This window comes from Marmota flaviventris, chromosome 5 (assembly GCF_047511675.1).
Source record: "Marmota flaviventris isolate mMarFla1 chromosome 5, mMarFla1.hap1, whole genome shotgun sequence".
Classification (NCBI taxonomy): domain Eukaryota; kingdom Metazoa; phylum Chordata; class Mammalia; order Rodentia; family Sciuridae; genus Marmota; species Marmota flaviventris.
In genome coordinates, this window is record NC_092502.1 from 13,537,488 (window position 1) to 13,556,144 (window position 18,657).

An 18,657-nucleotide genomic window follows, 5' to 3' on the forward strand; every position below is an offset into this window, starting at 1 on the left:
CACCACTAACTTTTCCTCATTTTTCCTGCAACCCCAATGACACCCCTTCATTCTCTATTGGGGAAAGGCGATCAAGAGTCCTTATTCACTCATTTTACAGTTATGAAGACCCAGACTCAAGAAGGGCAAGGGAGCTGAGCGCAGAGGCACACACCTATAATACCAGCAGCTCAGGAGGCTGAGACAGGAGGATCATGAGTTCATAGCCAGCCTCAGCAAAAGTGAGGTGCTAAGCCACTCAGTGAGACCCTGTCTCTAGATAAAATACAAAATAGGGCTGGGGATGTGGCTCAGTGGTTGAGTGCCCAAGTTCAATCCCAGGGACCAAAAAAAAAGAAAGAAGGGCAGAAGCCTGGATCTCCTGCCTCCCATGTGCGGCTTCCTCGACACCAGCCACTCAGCTATGCATGAACCGAGAGCGGGGAAGATGCAGGAAATCACACCATTCTAATAATGCAAAGAAGATGCTCTGGAGCCTGGCAAGGGAGGAGGGGCAGGCTTTTCTACAATTTGTCTGAGAGCTGAGTCACCACACAAAACAAAGGAGATGTCAAGTGAGGGTGAGGGCCTGAAGAAGGAAGTGTGGAGGATCAGCTTAGACAGCAAGGTTCGAGCATGATATTAAAATGCTCACAAGTCCACGAAGACCATTGCAACTGGCTCCCTACACCTGTGCTCAGAAAGGTCTGCACCCTGTCCGGCTTCTGCTGCTCCACCACTAACAATGCCTGGTCACTCTGGCTGCCAGTGGCTCATAGACTTGAGTGGGCAGCAGCTCACCCGGAGGGCTTGTTTTACTGCAGATTGCCAGGTACACCCCCAGAGCTTCTCATTCTGCAGGCCTGATGTGGGTGAACTTGATAAGCTGCTCTGGGACCACATCTGAAGAACGACTGTACCAGGCAAAAAAACTTCGGGGGGGTGGGCAGGGGGGGGCGCACAGTGACCAGTAAAAGGACTGAAGAAAAACCCAGCGTCCTCCACTGGCTGCCAGCAAATATTTGTTTTATGTCAGCCAAGAAAATAAACCACTTTAAGTTGGTTTTGAGACTCCTTGAGCCGTAAGATGCCTTTAATATTCCTGTCTAGCAAAAGTCATTGTTCACTGGAGAAGGGTCTATCTTCTCAAGTGTGATCAGTGTTTCTGCGGAACATTTTTCTCAGTTAGAAAAAACAAAGAAGAAGTGGTTTATGTCCAAAAAAATCTGGTCCTCAAAATATATGAATTGGGTAGTAACAATATCACTATACAGAAAGCTATAAAAAGGACTGGGGTGGGGGTGGGGGTGGTGCAATCACTGCAGTTAGAACTGCCTAGTGAATGGAAGAGGAATATAATAAAGGACCTTTAATGTGATTTGTATCAACCCTAATTTATTCTCATTTTGCCATTGAAGAAATGGAAGTTCCGGAGGGTGTGAGTGATTTGGCCAAAGTCAAAGAACTAGCGAGTGACAAAGGTATATATAATTGAAGGAGAGGTTGGACTGGGGATACAGTTCAGTACTAGGGCACTTGCCTAGCATGTGGGAGGCCCTGGGTTCAATCCCCAGCACTGCTTTCAAAAAAAGCCTTTAATCAGGTAGGGGCGGGATTTTTCAGATGGAATTTTTCAATTCCATAGAAAAAGAAACATGTCTCTTCTCCTCCACCCCTGCCTCCCTGCACTACCTAGAACAGAAGTGGGAAAAGTTCCCAGGGGTGAAGAAGCCCAGAGACCCTTCCTCTGCCACTCAGCACAGGTCTACGTCCAGCTGGTGAAGTGGCTCAGTGTGAGAAACAGTTCCTGTGATCTTCTGTGACTGGGATATCTAAATTCTATGCATTCTAATTCAAGACAAGTGCCTTCTGGTTTCCAGAATCCCCCAGACTGCCTGCATCTCTGTGCTTTATTCCAGAATGGACAAGAAAACCCTATAGCATTTTGCTTCCACTTAGGTTTTGGTTAGCAAAACCAGAACAACATACACTCCACAGTCATGACAGTGCGGGGACCATTTCCTTTAGCCCTGGAAGGAGTGTCAGCCCCTGTTTTCAGTTTCCTCAACTGCAGATATATAGTAACCACTCGTAGGTTATTGCAGTGATTCAAGGAGTCAATGTATCAGTGGTTCACAAAGTGTAAGACACAGGTCAGCAGTGTCACTGGAGACCTGTTGGAAACGTACCTTCTCCCCACAAGACCCTTGTGTCACACTGTGGTGTTCAATAAGCCTTCCAAGGGGCTTCTGATGCTTGTTCAAGGCTGACAACCACTGCTCTCGAATGTATGCACCACAAAGAGTATGTGCTGGTGTGATCTCTGCAAAAATCTTCTGTGCTAGAACAATGGCTGCCCTATTGCTGGCAAGCCATTTGATAAACAGCTATCAATGCTAGATGCATCCAGATGAACAGGAGAAGAGGGAAACTGAGGCTCAGAGAGCTTGGCCCTTCCAGCTGTATTTGCACAGCTCCAGGAGCCATGTCTCTCACTAATTTGCAGTAAATTCCATGCATTGGAGACTGACCTCCTTATCTCACTGCTGCATTCCCAGCACTCAAACCAGCTCATCACAGCAGGCTCTTGGTAACTCCCTACTGAGGTCAAAGTTCTCCAAGCCCCACACCTAGGTTCACACCATCACCATCAACAGGTGTCACACACACCTCCTTTCTCCTAAGATGGTAAAAGAATTCTAAAGAACACCAAGCCCCTGGTCATAACGTGATTTATCTGTTTAACTATCGGTCAGTCTTCCTCATCTAAGTGTGTACCCCACTGCAGTGGGACTTTGCTCTGATCCTTGGCACTGGTGAGAGAGGCTGAGCACAGTAGGTACTCCATAAATACCTGTGGAGTGAATGGCCAACACCTGGCTGGGTGGGACTGATTAATGCCAATGCCCTTCGGCACCTCCACCACGCTAAAATGGACAGACAGGTTCTCCAACAGCTGTTGAACAAGCGCAAGCAGGGAGACGGAGTTGCAAGGACATGCTTGAAGGTACGTTTCCAACAGGTCTCAGAGTAGTCACGAGTGAATCCCAGGGACCCCTGCTCCTGCACCACGCTTCCCAGCTCTGCAATGGCAATTCAATTCATGGCCCCGCTGGCTGCTCACGCAGCCTCAGTGCCAGCTCATTGGCAAGGGCTGCTTCGCTCCAGAAATTCCAAAGAAGGGCTCGGCTCTGATAAGACCTGGGGGGTGTGGGGGAGTTTACTGATTTATTTCTATAATGCAAGCACAACTAAAGTCAATGTGGCCCAGGTGAGCTGTAGCCCAACGAGAAAACGTCACGCTGGAGGGAAGAGGTGGGTTTTAGTCCTTCTACCAATGCATGGGGGCATAAGTTAGCCTGGCTATGTAGGGCTCCCGGTGGAGAGCATGATGTGCACTAGGCATGCTGAGACTTCCTGTATCTGGGGTCATCTCATCCTGGTCACAAGCCTGGGGTAGGCACAACCTACTGTTATTCCTGCTCTACACTGAGAAGGAACTGGTTTAAGGCTACTTACTACCTGTGAGAAAGCCAGACGTGACCCTGTGTCTCTGATCTTTATGAAGGTCTTATCCACTGCAGGGGGTGGGGTGTCACACCAATGACTGCCCGCAACAAGTGAACGTTACTCCATGAGCGAATACGGTAGATACACTGAGAAGTCCTCGGTAGCTAATCAGCCCCTCTCCTTCTCTCTCTCTCTCTCTCTCTCTCTCCACCCATGGAAAGAGATGGCAGGGATGGAAAGAGGAAGGCTTGGCAATCAGCAGACCTAGATTCTGATTCCAACTCTGTCCCTTCCTACCTGCGCACAACCTTGAGAGCTCATTACCTGACATCTCTCGGTCTCAGTTTCCCCATTTGCAGGAAAAATAGGATGCACAACAGTGCCTGGCATGGGACAAATGCTGACTAAAGATCACTAGAGCTGATCATTATTATTGATCATCATCATCACCTGGCACCAGTTGTTCCCACTGTTAGTGACGGAAACACCAACGGTGCACTCGCAAGAAGTTGGAGTGCATGATGAAATGCTCCCAGAGCCACGACTCTCCCAGAAAAGCCAGGGCAGATGCAGGATCGAAAGTCTGTCCCAGGGTCATCTCATCCTAGCAGCAGCCACCTGATGCCTGCGTCTTGATATTTTATCCTTCCACACCAGTTTCCAGTTGGTAGACCCCAGAGGTGGCCCCAGTGGCCAACCAAACAAGCAACGGCCACCACAGGGCAGAGAGGAAGCCAGTGTGTTGGGGGTGAGGGGACCCCGCCAAAACAGACTCCAACAGCAGCAGGCAGCCCCAGGGGAAAGTCAGCAGCTGCTGCTGGGGGCCTGGTGTCCTCGGGGCCAGAGTGATGAATGGAGCAAGCCAAGAGAAAAAGCCAACAAAGGTGTCCCTAATCTTGATGCAGTTTCATGTATTTTTTTTTTCCCTCTCTGACCATAGAGAGAGAACTTAAGCCTCAGTCCCTTTTCTTTGGCAGACATTTGAAACGGAAAGATCCCATTTCTTCCCAGTGCGAGATGTCATGGGTAGAGAGGCTACTGGCGGGGCGGGGGTGCAAGTGATTCACAGCTCTGGTTCTCTCTTCACTCCACCCCACCATCCCTGTCAAGCATCTTTAGAGTACATCCCCCCTCCAGTAGCACAGCAGATGCGGTCCCATTATCCCGCACCCCGGACCCCATTATTATGACAAGAGGTTTTCTGCTTAGGAGCTGGAGGCTGAATGGCCCGCTGGCAAAGGTTAAATAACAAATCGCTGCTGGATCCAGTTTCTCAGTTTTCTCTCCCTTTATCTCCCTCTGAAGCAGGGATTCCACAGCCCGGCTCAGCCCAGCTGCCGCTGCAGCAAGCACAGCTTCTGGCTACAGCACCTCCAGGTGTGTGGGGCCGGCTGGCCTTCTGTGCAGGAGAGGCCTGGTGTGAGGTTTTCACACGAACTCAACCCAGGTCCAACCGCAGTCCTGTCCAAGCTGAAGTGCTTCCCTCAGCAAACAGCAAGGAGCTGGTGACAGAAATGCCACTGGAGCCACTTCTCCAAATGAAGTGGATTTCACTCATCCAGGGCCCTCACCCCGCTGGGGACTGTGGGTCCTTGTCATCTGGAGACACATGTGACCAGAGAGAACTCCTGACGTGAGGTTGGCAGCTACTAAAAATGCTACACGAACCTGACCATTCAGACAGTCCGGCCAGCTACAGGCTGGCCACCTCCAGCCCCCACTCATCCCGAACCTTGTCTCTTTTTACGTGCACCTGAGCTTGGTGTGCCAGCCTTCCTGGTAACTAAGGCAACCTGATTCTCTTCCCTTCAAAAGGGCAGTGTTTCTCTCACGGCTACCTGGGACCCCAGGGAATGAGAAAATCAGGTCAGTTTGACTAAGCCCTCTCCCTGGAAGGGGGAGGGATGGGGACAGAGAGGAGCTGTCTTGGCTACTCATTCCCTGGCTGTTGGGAGCCTTTGCCCAAGCGACATGGAAACGACTTTGACCTGCACACACTGCACCCTTCAAAGAGTCTCTGCCTCCATCTCTGTTCTCTCATCTCCAGAGATCTGGTTAGCTGGCTGCTCCCAAAGGTAGAGTTTATGCCAAACGGTCTCCCAAGCACCATGAAGATCTCAACGGCTTCTCCAACAGAGACTCCTTAGTAACATCCCGCCCTGAGATCACATCACTTTGCCCCTTCTAAAGAAGGAGCGGTAACCCTTAAAACCAACTTGTCAAAAGGGTGGGACCTTGACGTGGGTGAACAAACCTGGCCAAGGTGACCCAGAATACCTAACACTAGTGTAGGTTCAGAACTCTGGCAACTGGGTCTCCGTCATTCCTCAGCCTTTCTAATTTCTAAGTCTCAGGTGCTCCTACACATGTCATGTGGCTATTGAAAGGATTACATGAGATCACAACACAAAATGCTTCACCCAGCAGGCAGCAGAAGATGAGGATTCAATAGATGGTGGCATTTATTATTATCTTACTCACTTGTAGGTTCCCAAGTCTCTTCTTTCTTTCTGTTATCTATATTAGTACTTTGTAACCTTATCTCTGTCTTAAGAATTAACCTTATGTTCTCATGCATGGTAGATGCTCATAGAATATGTAGTTTTTAAACTTGAGCCTTAAAAAGAGGAGAGGAGCCCTCTAAAAATGTGCATATAGGTATTATTATTACAAGTCTATAGATGATATTGGAACATCGAGCAGAAGCATGGACTAGAGGCTTTGAGTAAATCCCAAGGCAGGCTAGTTATACCTCACTGAAGAAAGCACGTCAGAATATAAATTGGTAGAAAATGACATCTGCCGAGCAATAACCCTAAATCCATTTTAACAATTTGTAAAAACAATAATTCATTTGTGATCACTAGTACATAGACTGCTCAACATACAGCAAACTCCTATGACACCACACATGGTGGCCTTGACACTGTGAACTGAAACTCACTCGTCAATCTACACACCCAAAAAGGATTAGAAGAAATAATTCAGTCATAGCATAAAACATCCCTGAATTCTTACCATGGAGGAGGAGAACCTGGATCTGATTTTTAGGGAAAAGTTTACATATAAGAAAAAGGAAAAGAGACCTTTACTAGACTCAAGGTTGGCATTGTTTACCATGTGACCTTGGACAAGTCACTTATCTCTGAGTCTCCGTTTCATCTATGCAATGACAGGCATGGGTTGTATAACCAGAAAGGCCCTTTGCAGCTGCAAAGTGGGGTGGAGACTCAGCCTCCCATGGACTCAGGCGCTTTGCAGGTACTTCTTTCTAGTCAAACTGGCATTCCCTAGTGCCTCCTGAGTGCCAGGCTCCGAACTGGCCACCCTGCCAACATTAGTTTATGAATGCTTGGAGTCAAGCCTCATAGATTTATGTGCTTTTCCTCATCCGATGAAAGATAAAACCAAGGTTCAGAGAGAATGTGTAACTTATCAAGGTCACTCAGGGAGCAGGTGGCAGATGCCAGTCCCTGTTTCCATTACCCACACTTGCCCTCTGGTTGACCAGGACCGCTACAGGTGAATGAAATCATGTCTATCCCAGTTCCATTTCCCAGGGCCAAATTCCTGAGGCAGTGGAGCACAGGACTTGAGTCAGCAACTCATTCTGCAGGAGGCTGAATGGTGCAGTGGTTAGAAATGTGGGTTCTGGAGTCAGCCTGCTGGGCAGTCAGTCACTCAGCAGCTCCACAAAAGGATCGAGTACTTAAGCTGAGGGTGGTATTCAGTGGTAAATCAGGGCCCTAAGCATGCATGAGGCCCTGGTATTTTTTTTAAAAAATTAGTAGCTTCAGCAAATCTAGCCTACCTAGATTTTTCAAGTAGATTATTGTGCCTAGTCCCAGTGTTGTTAGAAGGATTTAAAGAAATTTAAAGTCATGCAAAGCTCTCAGCAAACAGCCTAAATAGAGGAATTGCTCAATCATTGCTTGTTCTCCACCTAAATAAGAGGGCACATAGAAGGTGACAAGCAGTCTCAACTCAGGGCAGGGGTCACAAACCTAGGGTCCATGAGGCCCCAGAAATTATGTATGAAATACTTTGTTGGGAGGCTGAGGCAGGAGGATGGCAAGTTCAAGGCCAGCCAGGACAACTTAGTAAGACCCTGTCTCAAAATGCAGATGTAGCTCAGTGACAGAGCACACCCCTGGGTTCAATGCCCTGCACTAAAAAGCAAGCAAGCAAACAAATAAATCCTTTGGGACAAATCGTGCTCCTGGTCTGTCTTATAAGGGTCTTGGGACCCCATGGAGGTTAAGATCTTTTAACTGATGAGGACCCAACTTTCTACAATACAAACTATTTGTGAAACAGATGAGCAAAAGGTGGTCCTGAATCAGAAGAGGAGCTGTCCTCTCTGCCTGGCCTCTTGAGCCACGTGGCCTCCAGATCCAGAAGCTACCTGAGTTCTCAGGTGCTTCCTGCAAGAAGTTGTGAACACACAGCAGGCAATGGGTAGGAATTAGGCTTCAGGAAATTTCTCTGGTAGGACCAGTCCCAATGATCCGTTCTTCTTCAGAGAACAATCAGTGTGTTTGTTTTTGCAGAGTATGAAGTTAAATACACTCAGACTGCTGGCCCTGTGTTGGCAGCTCCCAAAAGCACCCAAGTCTGCAGCATGAGGAGCCCCCCTCTCAGGGGCTGTGTAGGCCTGACATGCAGCACCTGGCTCTCTATGCCCTGTCACCTCCCTACATGGGCCAGGACTGGGGCAGGGCCTGCGAGCGCTGGAGCCTTTTGCCCAGTGGGCAGGGCCCAGGCTACCGACTGGACCCTCTCCGGTTGTTGGGACAACCGTCCTCAGGAATCTCGGTCTCCCTGTGCTCCCTGGGTGAGAAGGGGCGCAGTTGGCAAGGCTGGCCGCTTGGCTGCTCTTCCAACCCCCTGGTGAAAGGGGAAGCTGAAAACTGGATTCCCTACCCCCAGGAGCTCTGTGCGGACAGCACACAAAACAGCTCAGCCCAGAGAGAGGAATGTGCCAAGACATTCTTTAGGGTTGGTAACCGGAGATGCTATTTTGTCCTTGGTGGCTAAGAAATCACTTTTTCAACTGAAGGACCATTTGACTTACTTCTTTTAAATTCAAGGGAATGGGTGGGCATCTCCATGATTCAGGCATGGAAAACACCAAGGCAAACACACACACACACACACACACACACACACACTCTCTCTCACTCTTTCTCTCTTAACGAGTGGGGTTTTTAATGGGATTGTTGTTGTTGTTGTTGTTCAAGGCATTGAACAGTTGCAAAGACCTTACCTACTCTGGGAGACTATCTGCTTCCTTCTGGGGTGGGGATATAGCTCAGTTGGTAGAGTGCTTGCCTCGTATGCACAAGCCACTGAGTTCAATCCCCAGCACCAAATAAATACATAAATAAATAAAATTAAAATTGCCTCCTTCTTTTCTGCACCTCCCTTTTTCCACCATAAAATTAGTGGGTAAGGAGAGGCAGAAAGGTCTGAAGTCATATCTGAGAGCTGGCAGCCCTTGCAGACTATCCAATCAATCTCTTCTCTTGCCCGTGGAGCACTTGAACTTCAGCAAGCTCAAAGCTAGTCCACGGAGCCCAACAGGCAGAACTAAAAGGTAGAAAGCCCTAACCAAGCACACAGAAGGGAAAGTCCAGGGAACCACATATATATGCTCAGCTCAGCTCTACCCGGACACCTTCAGAGCTGGCCTACAACACCTGGGGCTGACCTCAAGCTTAAGTGCCCCACACCAGCCCAATTCAGGTAGGATGACCAGGAAGCCCAAAGATGAAGCCTTACAAATCAATGAGTAGAGCTGGAGATTTAGCTTGGTGGTAGAGCACAAAACCAAACCTACTTAGTGGGCACATGCCTATAATCCCAGCAATTCAGGTGGCAAGGCAAGAGTATCGCAAGTTTGAGGCCAGCCTCAGCAACTTAGAGAGGTCCTAAGCAATTTAGCGAGACCCTATCTCAAAATAAAAAATAAGGGCTGGGGATATAGCTTAGTGGTAGTGACCTTGGATTTAATACCCTGTACCAAAACAACAACAAAAACCTACTTACAAGGTGAAGGTGAACAGCTCCACCTAAGCATCTGTATGCTCTTGCCTGCTCTCCATCACTTGCCAAGCTGATTAAAATCAAAGTCTGTGCAGGCCTGGCACTGGGGCCTTAGGCAGGCCATAGTGTCCAGCTAAAATAAAATGAATGACACTGACCATCCCCCAGCAATTACTGGGATTTTTTAAAGTTCCTCTCTATTTATGGCAATAGTTTCCCGTTTGTGAAAGTGGCACAAAAATTTTAAGAGTGAGTTGATCCAAAGTCAAGTATTAAAGTAAGCAATAGCTCAAGTGGATATACCAGAAAGTCAAGAAGGTGGCCCATGTGACAATGAAATGTGGGAAACTGTTCTAGCCAAGTCAGTCCTTCAAAGAAAGCTACATGTTGTCCTCTTGCAAGGGTAAAGAATTACAGCTGTTTGCAAAACCTCCCAAAACTGCATTATCATCTCAGATGCATGATTATGGCTGCTGGCCTGGTAATCCTCAACTTCCAACATGACATCCAAATGCTAACAGGCACTGGGTGAGGTCAACTGCAGGGACTTAAACTGTGGGAGGAAAGGTAAGCTTGAATTTGCCTGTTCTTAGAAGACAACTAGAGAAAAGGGGCTGCCAAGTTTACCCACATGTGGGGCAACTGATTGACATGGGTGGGGGGGGGAAGCACGTCAGGAAAACAAGTTTGGCAGGTAGAATGTCGGAGCTGGTCAAAAACTTGGTGCATGCAGGTGGGAAGATCAAAATACTTGAGCAAATCACAACTCGGGACTTCAAATTTTCTCTTATGGTTTAAAAATGTAAGTTGGGCTCTGATCACTCAGGTCCCTTCCAACTTTTAAGAATCCGGCTATTCAACTCCTTCCCTTCCAAGCAAACCATTCATCTGACACATAGGGAAACCACCGCAAAGAGGTCAAAGAAGTTTGCCTAAGGGACACTCTCCAGCATTAAAATGTTCTGTTCCAGATTTGGCATGATGCTGAGCAGAATGGGCACCCAGGAAATGATGAATGAATGAATAGACAGAAGTACTCAATGGAAACTACTGGGAATTTCAACTCTCATTTTCTTTCTGCTACTTTTTTAAAAATTTTTAACCCACATCTTTTATACACCCCATCCTGGACTTCTGAGATATGCCCCACCCCCATCCAAACCCCACATAATGAAGGTTCCATAAAAATCACCTCCATTGCTTCAGGGGACCTGACCCCCAAGGTCACAGACAGGTGAAACTTTCACATTCCTGAGACTCTTTGACCACAAACCGTGTCAGCCTAGGAAAACAAAGTGGTCCGGGGGGTGGAAAGGGGTCTCCCCCACCCCCAGCACATACATGGAGAGGGTGTGTGTGCAAAGTAATTCCAAGTAGTCCAAACCGAGAAAGTCTAGGGCGTTCAGACTGCACCTGCCTCAGCACAATCCCGTGCTCCAGCCGGCTAGGCGCTCACCAAGGTCAGGACGCGCTGGTGCAGGGCTGAGGAGCCTCGGGCCCCAGAGAGGAGAAAGGGAGGAGAAAGCGGCGATGGGTAGGGCTTCGCGGGAGGCCTCTCACCTCCATCTACATCCTAACAGCTTCCAAGTTGCAGTGAGATTCCTGGAGAACCAGTCTCCCTTGGCTGCCCTCACCGGCTCCCTCCCTCCCGTCCCACCTGGGCCTCCCCAGACTTGCTCCAACACTCTCAGGGGCCAAGGAGGCACCTGTCAAAATGCACACTCCAGGCTGTCTTCTCCTCGCGCAGCGCCCTTCCTCCAGTGGTCTCCACCGAACCCAGTGTCCCTATCACCCCTCCAAACCAGATCCCATCCCCCTCCCCCAGGCGAGTTTCGCGGAAAGACTAGGCTTCTCCAGCTAGGTCGCGGCTCCCGCCCCCGCCGAACCTCTCCCCCTAAAGGGGAAGGGGGCGGGGCTAGAGCTTAAGGTCAAAACTCCCGACAGGTGCTGGCTGGGGCCTAGGTACACCAGCAGGGGATGGCGGTGGGGGCAGATCCGGCCAGCTCACTGGCTGTCCCCTCCTCTAAGCACCCTGCTGGGGCAGCAGTGGCGCTCCAGAAGGGGCGGGGGTGGGAGGCAAACTGAAGAAAGCGCGAGGGACACGCTGAGTTCCCCTGCCCCCCTGCCCAGCCCGGGTCGGTGGCCTCAAGGGCAGGTGGGGACTCTGCCGGGGTGCCGGCAGCTTCCCGGGGTCCTACCTGTCCCGCGGATCGATCCAGCTGGTGGTGCGGTTCGTGTGGTCTATGTAGTAGACCTTGCCGTCGAAGTCGCGAGCCTCCTCCCAGCCCTCCGGCAGGGGCAACTCCGGCCGGGGCATCTTCTCGAGCGCGGCCCGCGCTCCCCCATGCAGCTCGCGGCCGCCGCGGGGCTCAGCGGCTCCGGCCGGCCGTCCCTAGTCCAGGCGGCCGCCGAGGCACCATGATCGGGGGGTGGCGCCCGCGGACTGGGGGCCCTAATGGGGGCCGGCCGGGGTGGCGCCGCTGTCCATGCGGCCCTGCGGCCCCGGCGCCGCCCGCTCCTCCCGCCGCCGGCCTCTCACGCTGCCATGTGCGCCCGCAGCAGCGCGGTGCGGGCCGGGTGCGCCCAGCCGGCCAGGCGGAGCGGGCCGAGCGCGGCTGCCGCCTGCCCTCCGCCGCCTCCGCTGCCCTGCTCGCCGCCCGCCGCCCGCCGCCTCCCCAGCCGGCGCCGTTCCTTCTCTCCGTTCGGCCGCTGCGAGCTCGCCCGCCCTGCGACTCTGCCTCCGCCAGGTGCGGCTCGGGCGGTGCAGGTAACTGCGCTGCCCCGGAAACGGGAGGCGGAGCGCCGGGCTCCTGGGTTCCCGGGTCTCCTCCCCGCGCCCAGCGCCACGAGGGCGGGTCCTAGGGCCCGAGACGCGCCCCCTCGTGGGACAGTCCGAACCGCCGACCACCCCTGCGCTGCCCTTGCCAAGAGTAAGGGAGACTGCCCGTTACCTGGGGTCCAGAACCAGAGGCGAGCCCCAGGAGGTCAGGACAAGACCCTCTCTGCCTGTGCTTCCCAGCGCTACTGGCTCTCCCACCCCGAGTGTCCAGGGCTCTTGGCACGGGTGGCCCCAATACTCGCAGCTTTTCTGTTATGTAGAACCAGGAGTCAGGCAAGAAGTGGTTAAGTGGGAAGATTCTTTTAAATCGGGGAATATAAGTTTTCCAGGATCTCTTGTCCCTTCCCCCAGCACAGGCACCATCTGTCTCCCTCTTATTCAATTCTCCCCACGTAGTTTCAGCTACCCCACCCCACCCCTTAATTTGCAAATTCTGCTGGCTCTAGGGTCCCTAAAATTAGTGCTAGGAATCTGCTTCCCTAGGGGGACTTCCAGAGGTTGTCAGGAGAAGTACTTTATAAAAGTAATAGTAATGATATTGTTAGTTAAATTGAGTACTTACCTGTGAAGGTAAGAAAGGGGAAAGGGAGGAGCAAAATTCCATCTAGAAAAATTTTAAGAAATTAAAACAATCTGCCAGACACTGTGGTGTGTATCTGTGGTCCCAGCTACTTAGGGAAGCTGAAGCAGGAGGATCACTTGAGCCTGGGAATTCCAGGACAGTCCAGTGAAAAAAGCAAGACACCCACTTGAAACATAAAAATAAATAAAACAGAGACAATGTTTCTTGAAAATACTGAATTAAATACAAAAGAAGAGGGTAGCAGGATTGAGTTAGGATCAGCTAGATTTGGACTTCTACAGGACTTAGGTGTTGTTTCCCCGAGGATGAGATCAACCATTTTTGCAGTGGACATATGATCGGAAGCTGGACTAGAGAAATGAAGCACAGTACAGTGTGTCCTCTTGTCTGAGTCCTGCAGTCTCCCAGAAATGTCACTCCCTGGGCCTGTATGGGCCAGAATGTGCTGAGCAAGAGAGGGACTCCCCTGCTCATGGTGTCATCTCTGCTTGATAGAGAAGACCCTCCATGGTGAGCTCCTCACCTTCTGCAAAGTTAATTATTTCCCCGAGGTCAGGGCTGAGGGGCTCAGTGTATGGTTCTTCGTTCCCACCTTCCACAAATCCTAGACACCAGAGTCCAGGAACTCTGGCCTCAGGAAGGTTCCAAACACCCAAAAGTAGGAGTTCCCCATTCCCTCATGGGGAATTCCCTCAGCCCTCTCCACTTTCTCTACTTTGGCCATCTTTCACTATGTAAAAAATTCCCAATTTTATTTTTCCTATTGTGCCAAGAATCCAGTCTGGGCCTTGCACATACCAAGCAAGTGACTTTGTGCTGAGCTACACCCCCAGAAAAACCTCCAATTATTGATTAGAGCACAGCTCAGAAGTGAAGCTGACCAGAAGCTACATGTTTCTCACACCTGATCTCCTTTAATCTTCACAACGACCCTCTGGAGTAGGGCAATATATTGTGCCCATTTTATGGACAAGGAAGTTGAGGTTTCATAATGGCCAGGGGCACCCAGTTAATGAGACAAACTAGGTTTGTCTGACTCTAATGCCATTGCTTTCGACCACCAACCTATGCTTTCCTTCTTTTAAAAATTCTCCCATAGCTCTAGGACCTCTCTGTAGTTCAGGTCTGGAATATCATGGGTGCTGACAAATATCATCTCTATTGATATTTGTTTCATATATATATATATATATATTTTTTTTTTTTTTTTTTTGAGAAGCAAGGCTGCTTGGATCCCGGACTCACACTACTTTCCAGCCGTGTGAACTTGGGCGACTTGTTGAATGGAAGTATTAGTTCTGGGCCTGAAAAAAAAATCACATAATAACGTGGACTCCTTAGGGATGGTTGTAAAGGGCAAAATGAGATGAGAAGCCATCACCTCAGGAGCCCCAGGTCTAGCAGCAAGCAACCTCTATGAATTGTAGACCATTTCTGCTCAAAACATAAGCTCATGTCCATCCCCAAAAATTATGGGTGGCTGCTTGTGATAGTTCTAATTATTGATTTCTTGTGTCGTATTTTCTAACCAAACCTTCTAACTAACTGTGCTCCTTGTGAAACACCTTGCAGATTTTCAAATCTGACTTTCTTTGTAACTCTGATGCCCACCACCTGGCATTTACTTCTCCTTTGGACTTTTACACCTGACATGGAAAACAGGAAGAAGACCAGGGTAGGAACTGACTCAAGGATTTGGCCCTCCCACCCCCAACAAAAGAATCCCAGGTTATCTCCCTGAAGCTCAAGCAGGGTGAGGTCATAAAACAGATGGCCACCTGCCCCACGCCATGGCAGGTGAATCATCCCCCTGGCATTCTGTGAGGCCCAGGGCAAACGTGCAGGGGATTAAAGGGAGAACCGGCTCAGCCATGTGATAGGCCAAATTGGAGTTTACTCTACAGGTGACTGACCTGCAGGAATCTGAACTGAAGACAAGAGGCCCTGGCCTCTTCCTCCTGGGGCTGTGTATGGCTGCCTGTGTGCTGAGTTCAAGGAGGCAGGCCTGACCATTGTTGGAGCCAAGCAGCAGTGACCACTGGCCAAAACTTCAGAGCCAGGTGGCCCGCAGGAGACACCAAGCCTGAGACAAGTTGCTTGTTTTTAAAAGCAATGCCCACTTAAGTCAGTTCCCCACTGCAACAGCCACAAAGAAAGGCTACTTTCCACACATATGCCTTAAAGGACAGGGTGACATGTTTCATGGAGATGGCAAGAAGGAGAAATTAAATGCAAATAACGAAGGGAAGGGAAATGCCAGTATAGCTTCCTGTTGGCCCCTGCATTCTTTAGGGCAATAGAGGCTTGGAGAACTTCTGCGGAGATTTGTCTTTCTACTTGATGACTACCTCCCTACCTCATGCTGTACCTCCCACACATCCTGGGGAATGCACACTTATGTTCTGTGGCTGAGCCAATAATGTCCCCTTCCTTTAGTCACGCATTACTTGAGGTTCATGGTGGACTGGGTTTTTCCCCCCCCCCCAATGATGGGAAAACATGTCCTCAGCCAGAGAAAATTAGGGTGGAAGAAATCCTTGGCAACATGAGAGCGGAGGCAGACGAAATGGTTTCTTATTTACCTCTGGGTCCTCAGTGCTGAATACGGCACTGGAAAATAAATCCAAGTCTAACACAGCCGATTCATTTTACAAACAGGGAAAGGAGTCTCTATGCGTAATGATTTATTGTCCTTGGTCTTATTGATTCCATTTTCTAGAGGAGCAAACTGAGGCGCAAGAGGTTAAAGCCCAGACATCAATGCTGCTTCCGTGGGCTTTCCCTTCTGAATTCCCAGCAAGGTGACTCTAAAGTACCTATGGAGAGAATTTTGGGTTACTGTCTGGTTGGAGCCGGTGGAGGGGTAGCCAGGAGGCCAATCTTGAACTTCTGCCTTCATTTGGGTTGTGGACCCATCTGGAGTGGCTGAAGGAGGCTTTGGAGGCTGGGCAGGGCAGCCAAAGCGAATCATCGTGGAGCTTGCACGATGAGCAGGTAGAGTGGCAGTGGGTTCTGCTCCTCAGCTGAAGAGAAGGCCTACCTGGTGCCGATGCTGCACCTGCCTGATGCTGTCCCAGACCCACCTGGGGGTGAACAGTATGGGATGTCATAGACCACGCAGTCTCTGGAAGGAGGCGTTTTCCTCCCACGGTGCTGCCTGGCCCCCAACCCTTACTGTTGTATTCATTAACCCGATTTCTCTTGGGCCAGTGGCGATCCTGGGGCTGCAAGACAGGTGGAGACCGTCCTGTTTCCAGAGCCCTCACCCAAGAGTCCTCTGGGACTTGGGAGCTGTTGTGTCTTTCACCAAACAGGAAATGAATTATGCACTGAAGGAGGAGATGAAATCTCAGTTTCAAGGGTGGGGGTGTGGAGGGAGGGAGGGAGGGAGAGGAGCGCTTGTGAGCGAGGGAGGGCGCCCTTGCTGGCAGCCGCTCTCCTCCCCTCCTACTGCGCAGCGGAGCCCTGGTGGAAACGGGGTGGGCGGTAAGCGCAGTACCCAGTGGGCTGGCTGAAAGGAGCCGCTTCTGGGTATTTATAGCACTGGCATTGCCATGGTACCCGGGCGCTTAAATTAAACTCCAGCCCAACTGTTTAGAGACGCTGGGAATGAAGAGCTGTTCACCTGTCCACTGCGCAAGGTCTGACACCTCATTATCAGAACTTCAGCACTTTAAAGGGAGGCAGACCGAATTTTACAAACCACCCAGCAAGAAGGGCGTGGGGTGGGGTTTAACCCCAGATAACCTACCAGACAAGGTGACTGGGTGGAGTACTAGAAAATATATGGACAGGAGAAAAGGAAAAAAAAAAAAAAAAAACTCACATACCTGATCCTTGACTCTGCATTTTGGTGGATGTGTGACTTTGGGCTTGAGACTTGGTCTCTCCCAGCCTCAGTTTCCTTGTCTGTGAAAATGAGAGCTACAATACTCATCTCACTGTTGGCTTGTGACAACTCAACAAGAATTTGTTGCTGTGACCAGAATACTTGACATGAACAATTTTGGGGGAGGGGGGATACCGGGGATTGAACTCAGGGGTGCTGGACCACTGAGCCACATCCCCAGTCCTAATTTGTATTTTATGAAAGACAGGATCTCACTGAGTCGCTTAGCGCCTCACTTTTGCTGAGGCTGGCTGTGATCTCACAATCCTCCCGCCTCTGACTCCTCAGCCACTGTGATTACAGGCCCATGAATAATTTAAAGAATGAAGGATTTATTTCAGGTTTCAGAGGTTTCGATCCATGGGCAGCTGGCTACTTTGGGACTGAGGTGAAGTGGAACCCCATGGTCGTGGCAACTGGGAAGCAGAGGGGGCTGGCGAGGAGAAATGCCTCCCAGGGAACACACCCCAGTGACCTGCTTCCTCCAACATGGCTCCACCACCTAGTCTCCTGTCATCAGATTCTTAATCCATCAGTGGGTTGATCCATCCATGTAGAGCCCTCAAGATCCACTCATTCCCCAGGACCTCCCCTCTGAACACTGCTGTCCATGGCTTTTATTTGAAAAGGGAGGGATAGAGAAAAACATGCCTTGTCCATCTTCCTGGGAGCAGAAAGTCATTGCTTTCTGTGAACCAACAAAGCTCAATTTTTCTAAGCTGGAATTCATATTTTTCAATTGTTATTTTTGTTTCAAGTACTGAGGATCAAACCAAGGCCTAGCACATAGGAGGCAAGGGCTCTATCACTGAGCTCTATTTTACTTTATTTTGAGACAGGGTTTCACTAAGTTTCCCAGGCTGTCCTTGGACTTGAAATCCTCCTGCCTCAGCCTCTCTTGTAGCTGGGATTCCAGGTGCTTGTGACTACACCTGCCTGGCTTTCTTCCTTCTTCTTGACCAAAGGCCTATGTCAGCTCCTTTTTTTTTTTTTTTTCCTGATTCTTGACCATTTGAATGATATCTTAACTGATTTCATCTCTTGTATTCTCACCAACCTTTATCCATGCAATGTGCCTCCTGATCCTTCTAAAGCAGGTGTCCACAGGTGCATTCCTCAGTGTGAAGCACAAGAATGGTCTGAGACCAAAGATATCTGGGAAATGTTGATTTTATTTATTTATTGGGGTATGGGGATTGAACTTAGCCCTATTTTGTATTTTATTTAGAGATAGGGTTTTACTGAGTTGCTTAGTGCCTTGCTTTTTGCTGAGTCTGGATTTGAACTTTCTATTCTCCTGTTTCAGCCTCCTGAGATTACAGGTGTGCACCGCCACGCCCAGCCAGAAATGTTGATTTTAATAAAAGAAATAGATTTTCTTCTTGTGAGACTTCCCAGAGCTCTCAGTGTAAATGCATCCATGATGAAGAGGCCATAAAAAATATATATGGAATACAGAATTGATCAAATTTATCTGACTAAACTATCTTTTTTCTTCCTGAGCAACTCTAAGAATGCAATGGCTTGGCCAAAACGAAGAATCAGATAACAAAGGGCTCGGGTGGCTGAGACAGGAGGATTGCAAGTTCAAAGCCAGCCTTCAAAACTTAGTGAGGCCCTAAGCAACTTAGTGAGACCCTGTCTCTAAATAAAATACAAAAAGGGTTAGGGATGTGACTCAGTGATTATATGCTCTTGGGTTTAATCCCTGTATACACACACACACACACACACACACACAGAAATCAGATAACGTCTTCGGCTTTACGATCTCCACAGGGTTTTTGTTTGTGTATTTATTATTATTATTTT

At 49.6% G+C, this 18,657-nt stretch overlaps 1 protein-coding gene across 2 annotated transcripts in view; it reads right to left on the minus strand.

The window, feature by feature from the left end:
- Wwc1 (WW and C2 domain containing 1) overlaps window positions 1-11,851 on the minus strand; it is a 143,408-nt gene extending 131,557 nt beyond the window's left edge. For both annotated transcript variants that reach the window (XM_027938752.2, XM_027938753.2), the window contains exon 1: window positions 11,733-11,851. In XM_027938752.2, the coding sequence (XP_027794553.2) occupies window positions 11,733-11,851 (119 nt within the window). The remainder of the gene's footprint in view (window positions 1-11,732) is intronic.
- Window positions 11,852-18,657: the final 6,806 nt, after the last annotated feature.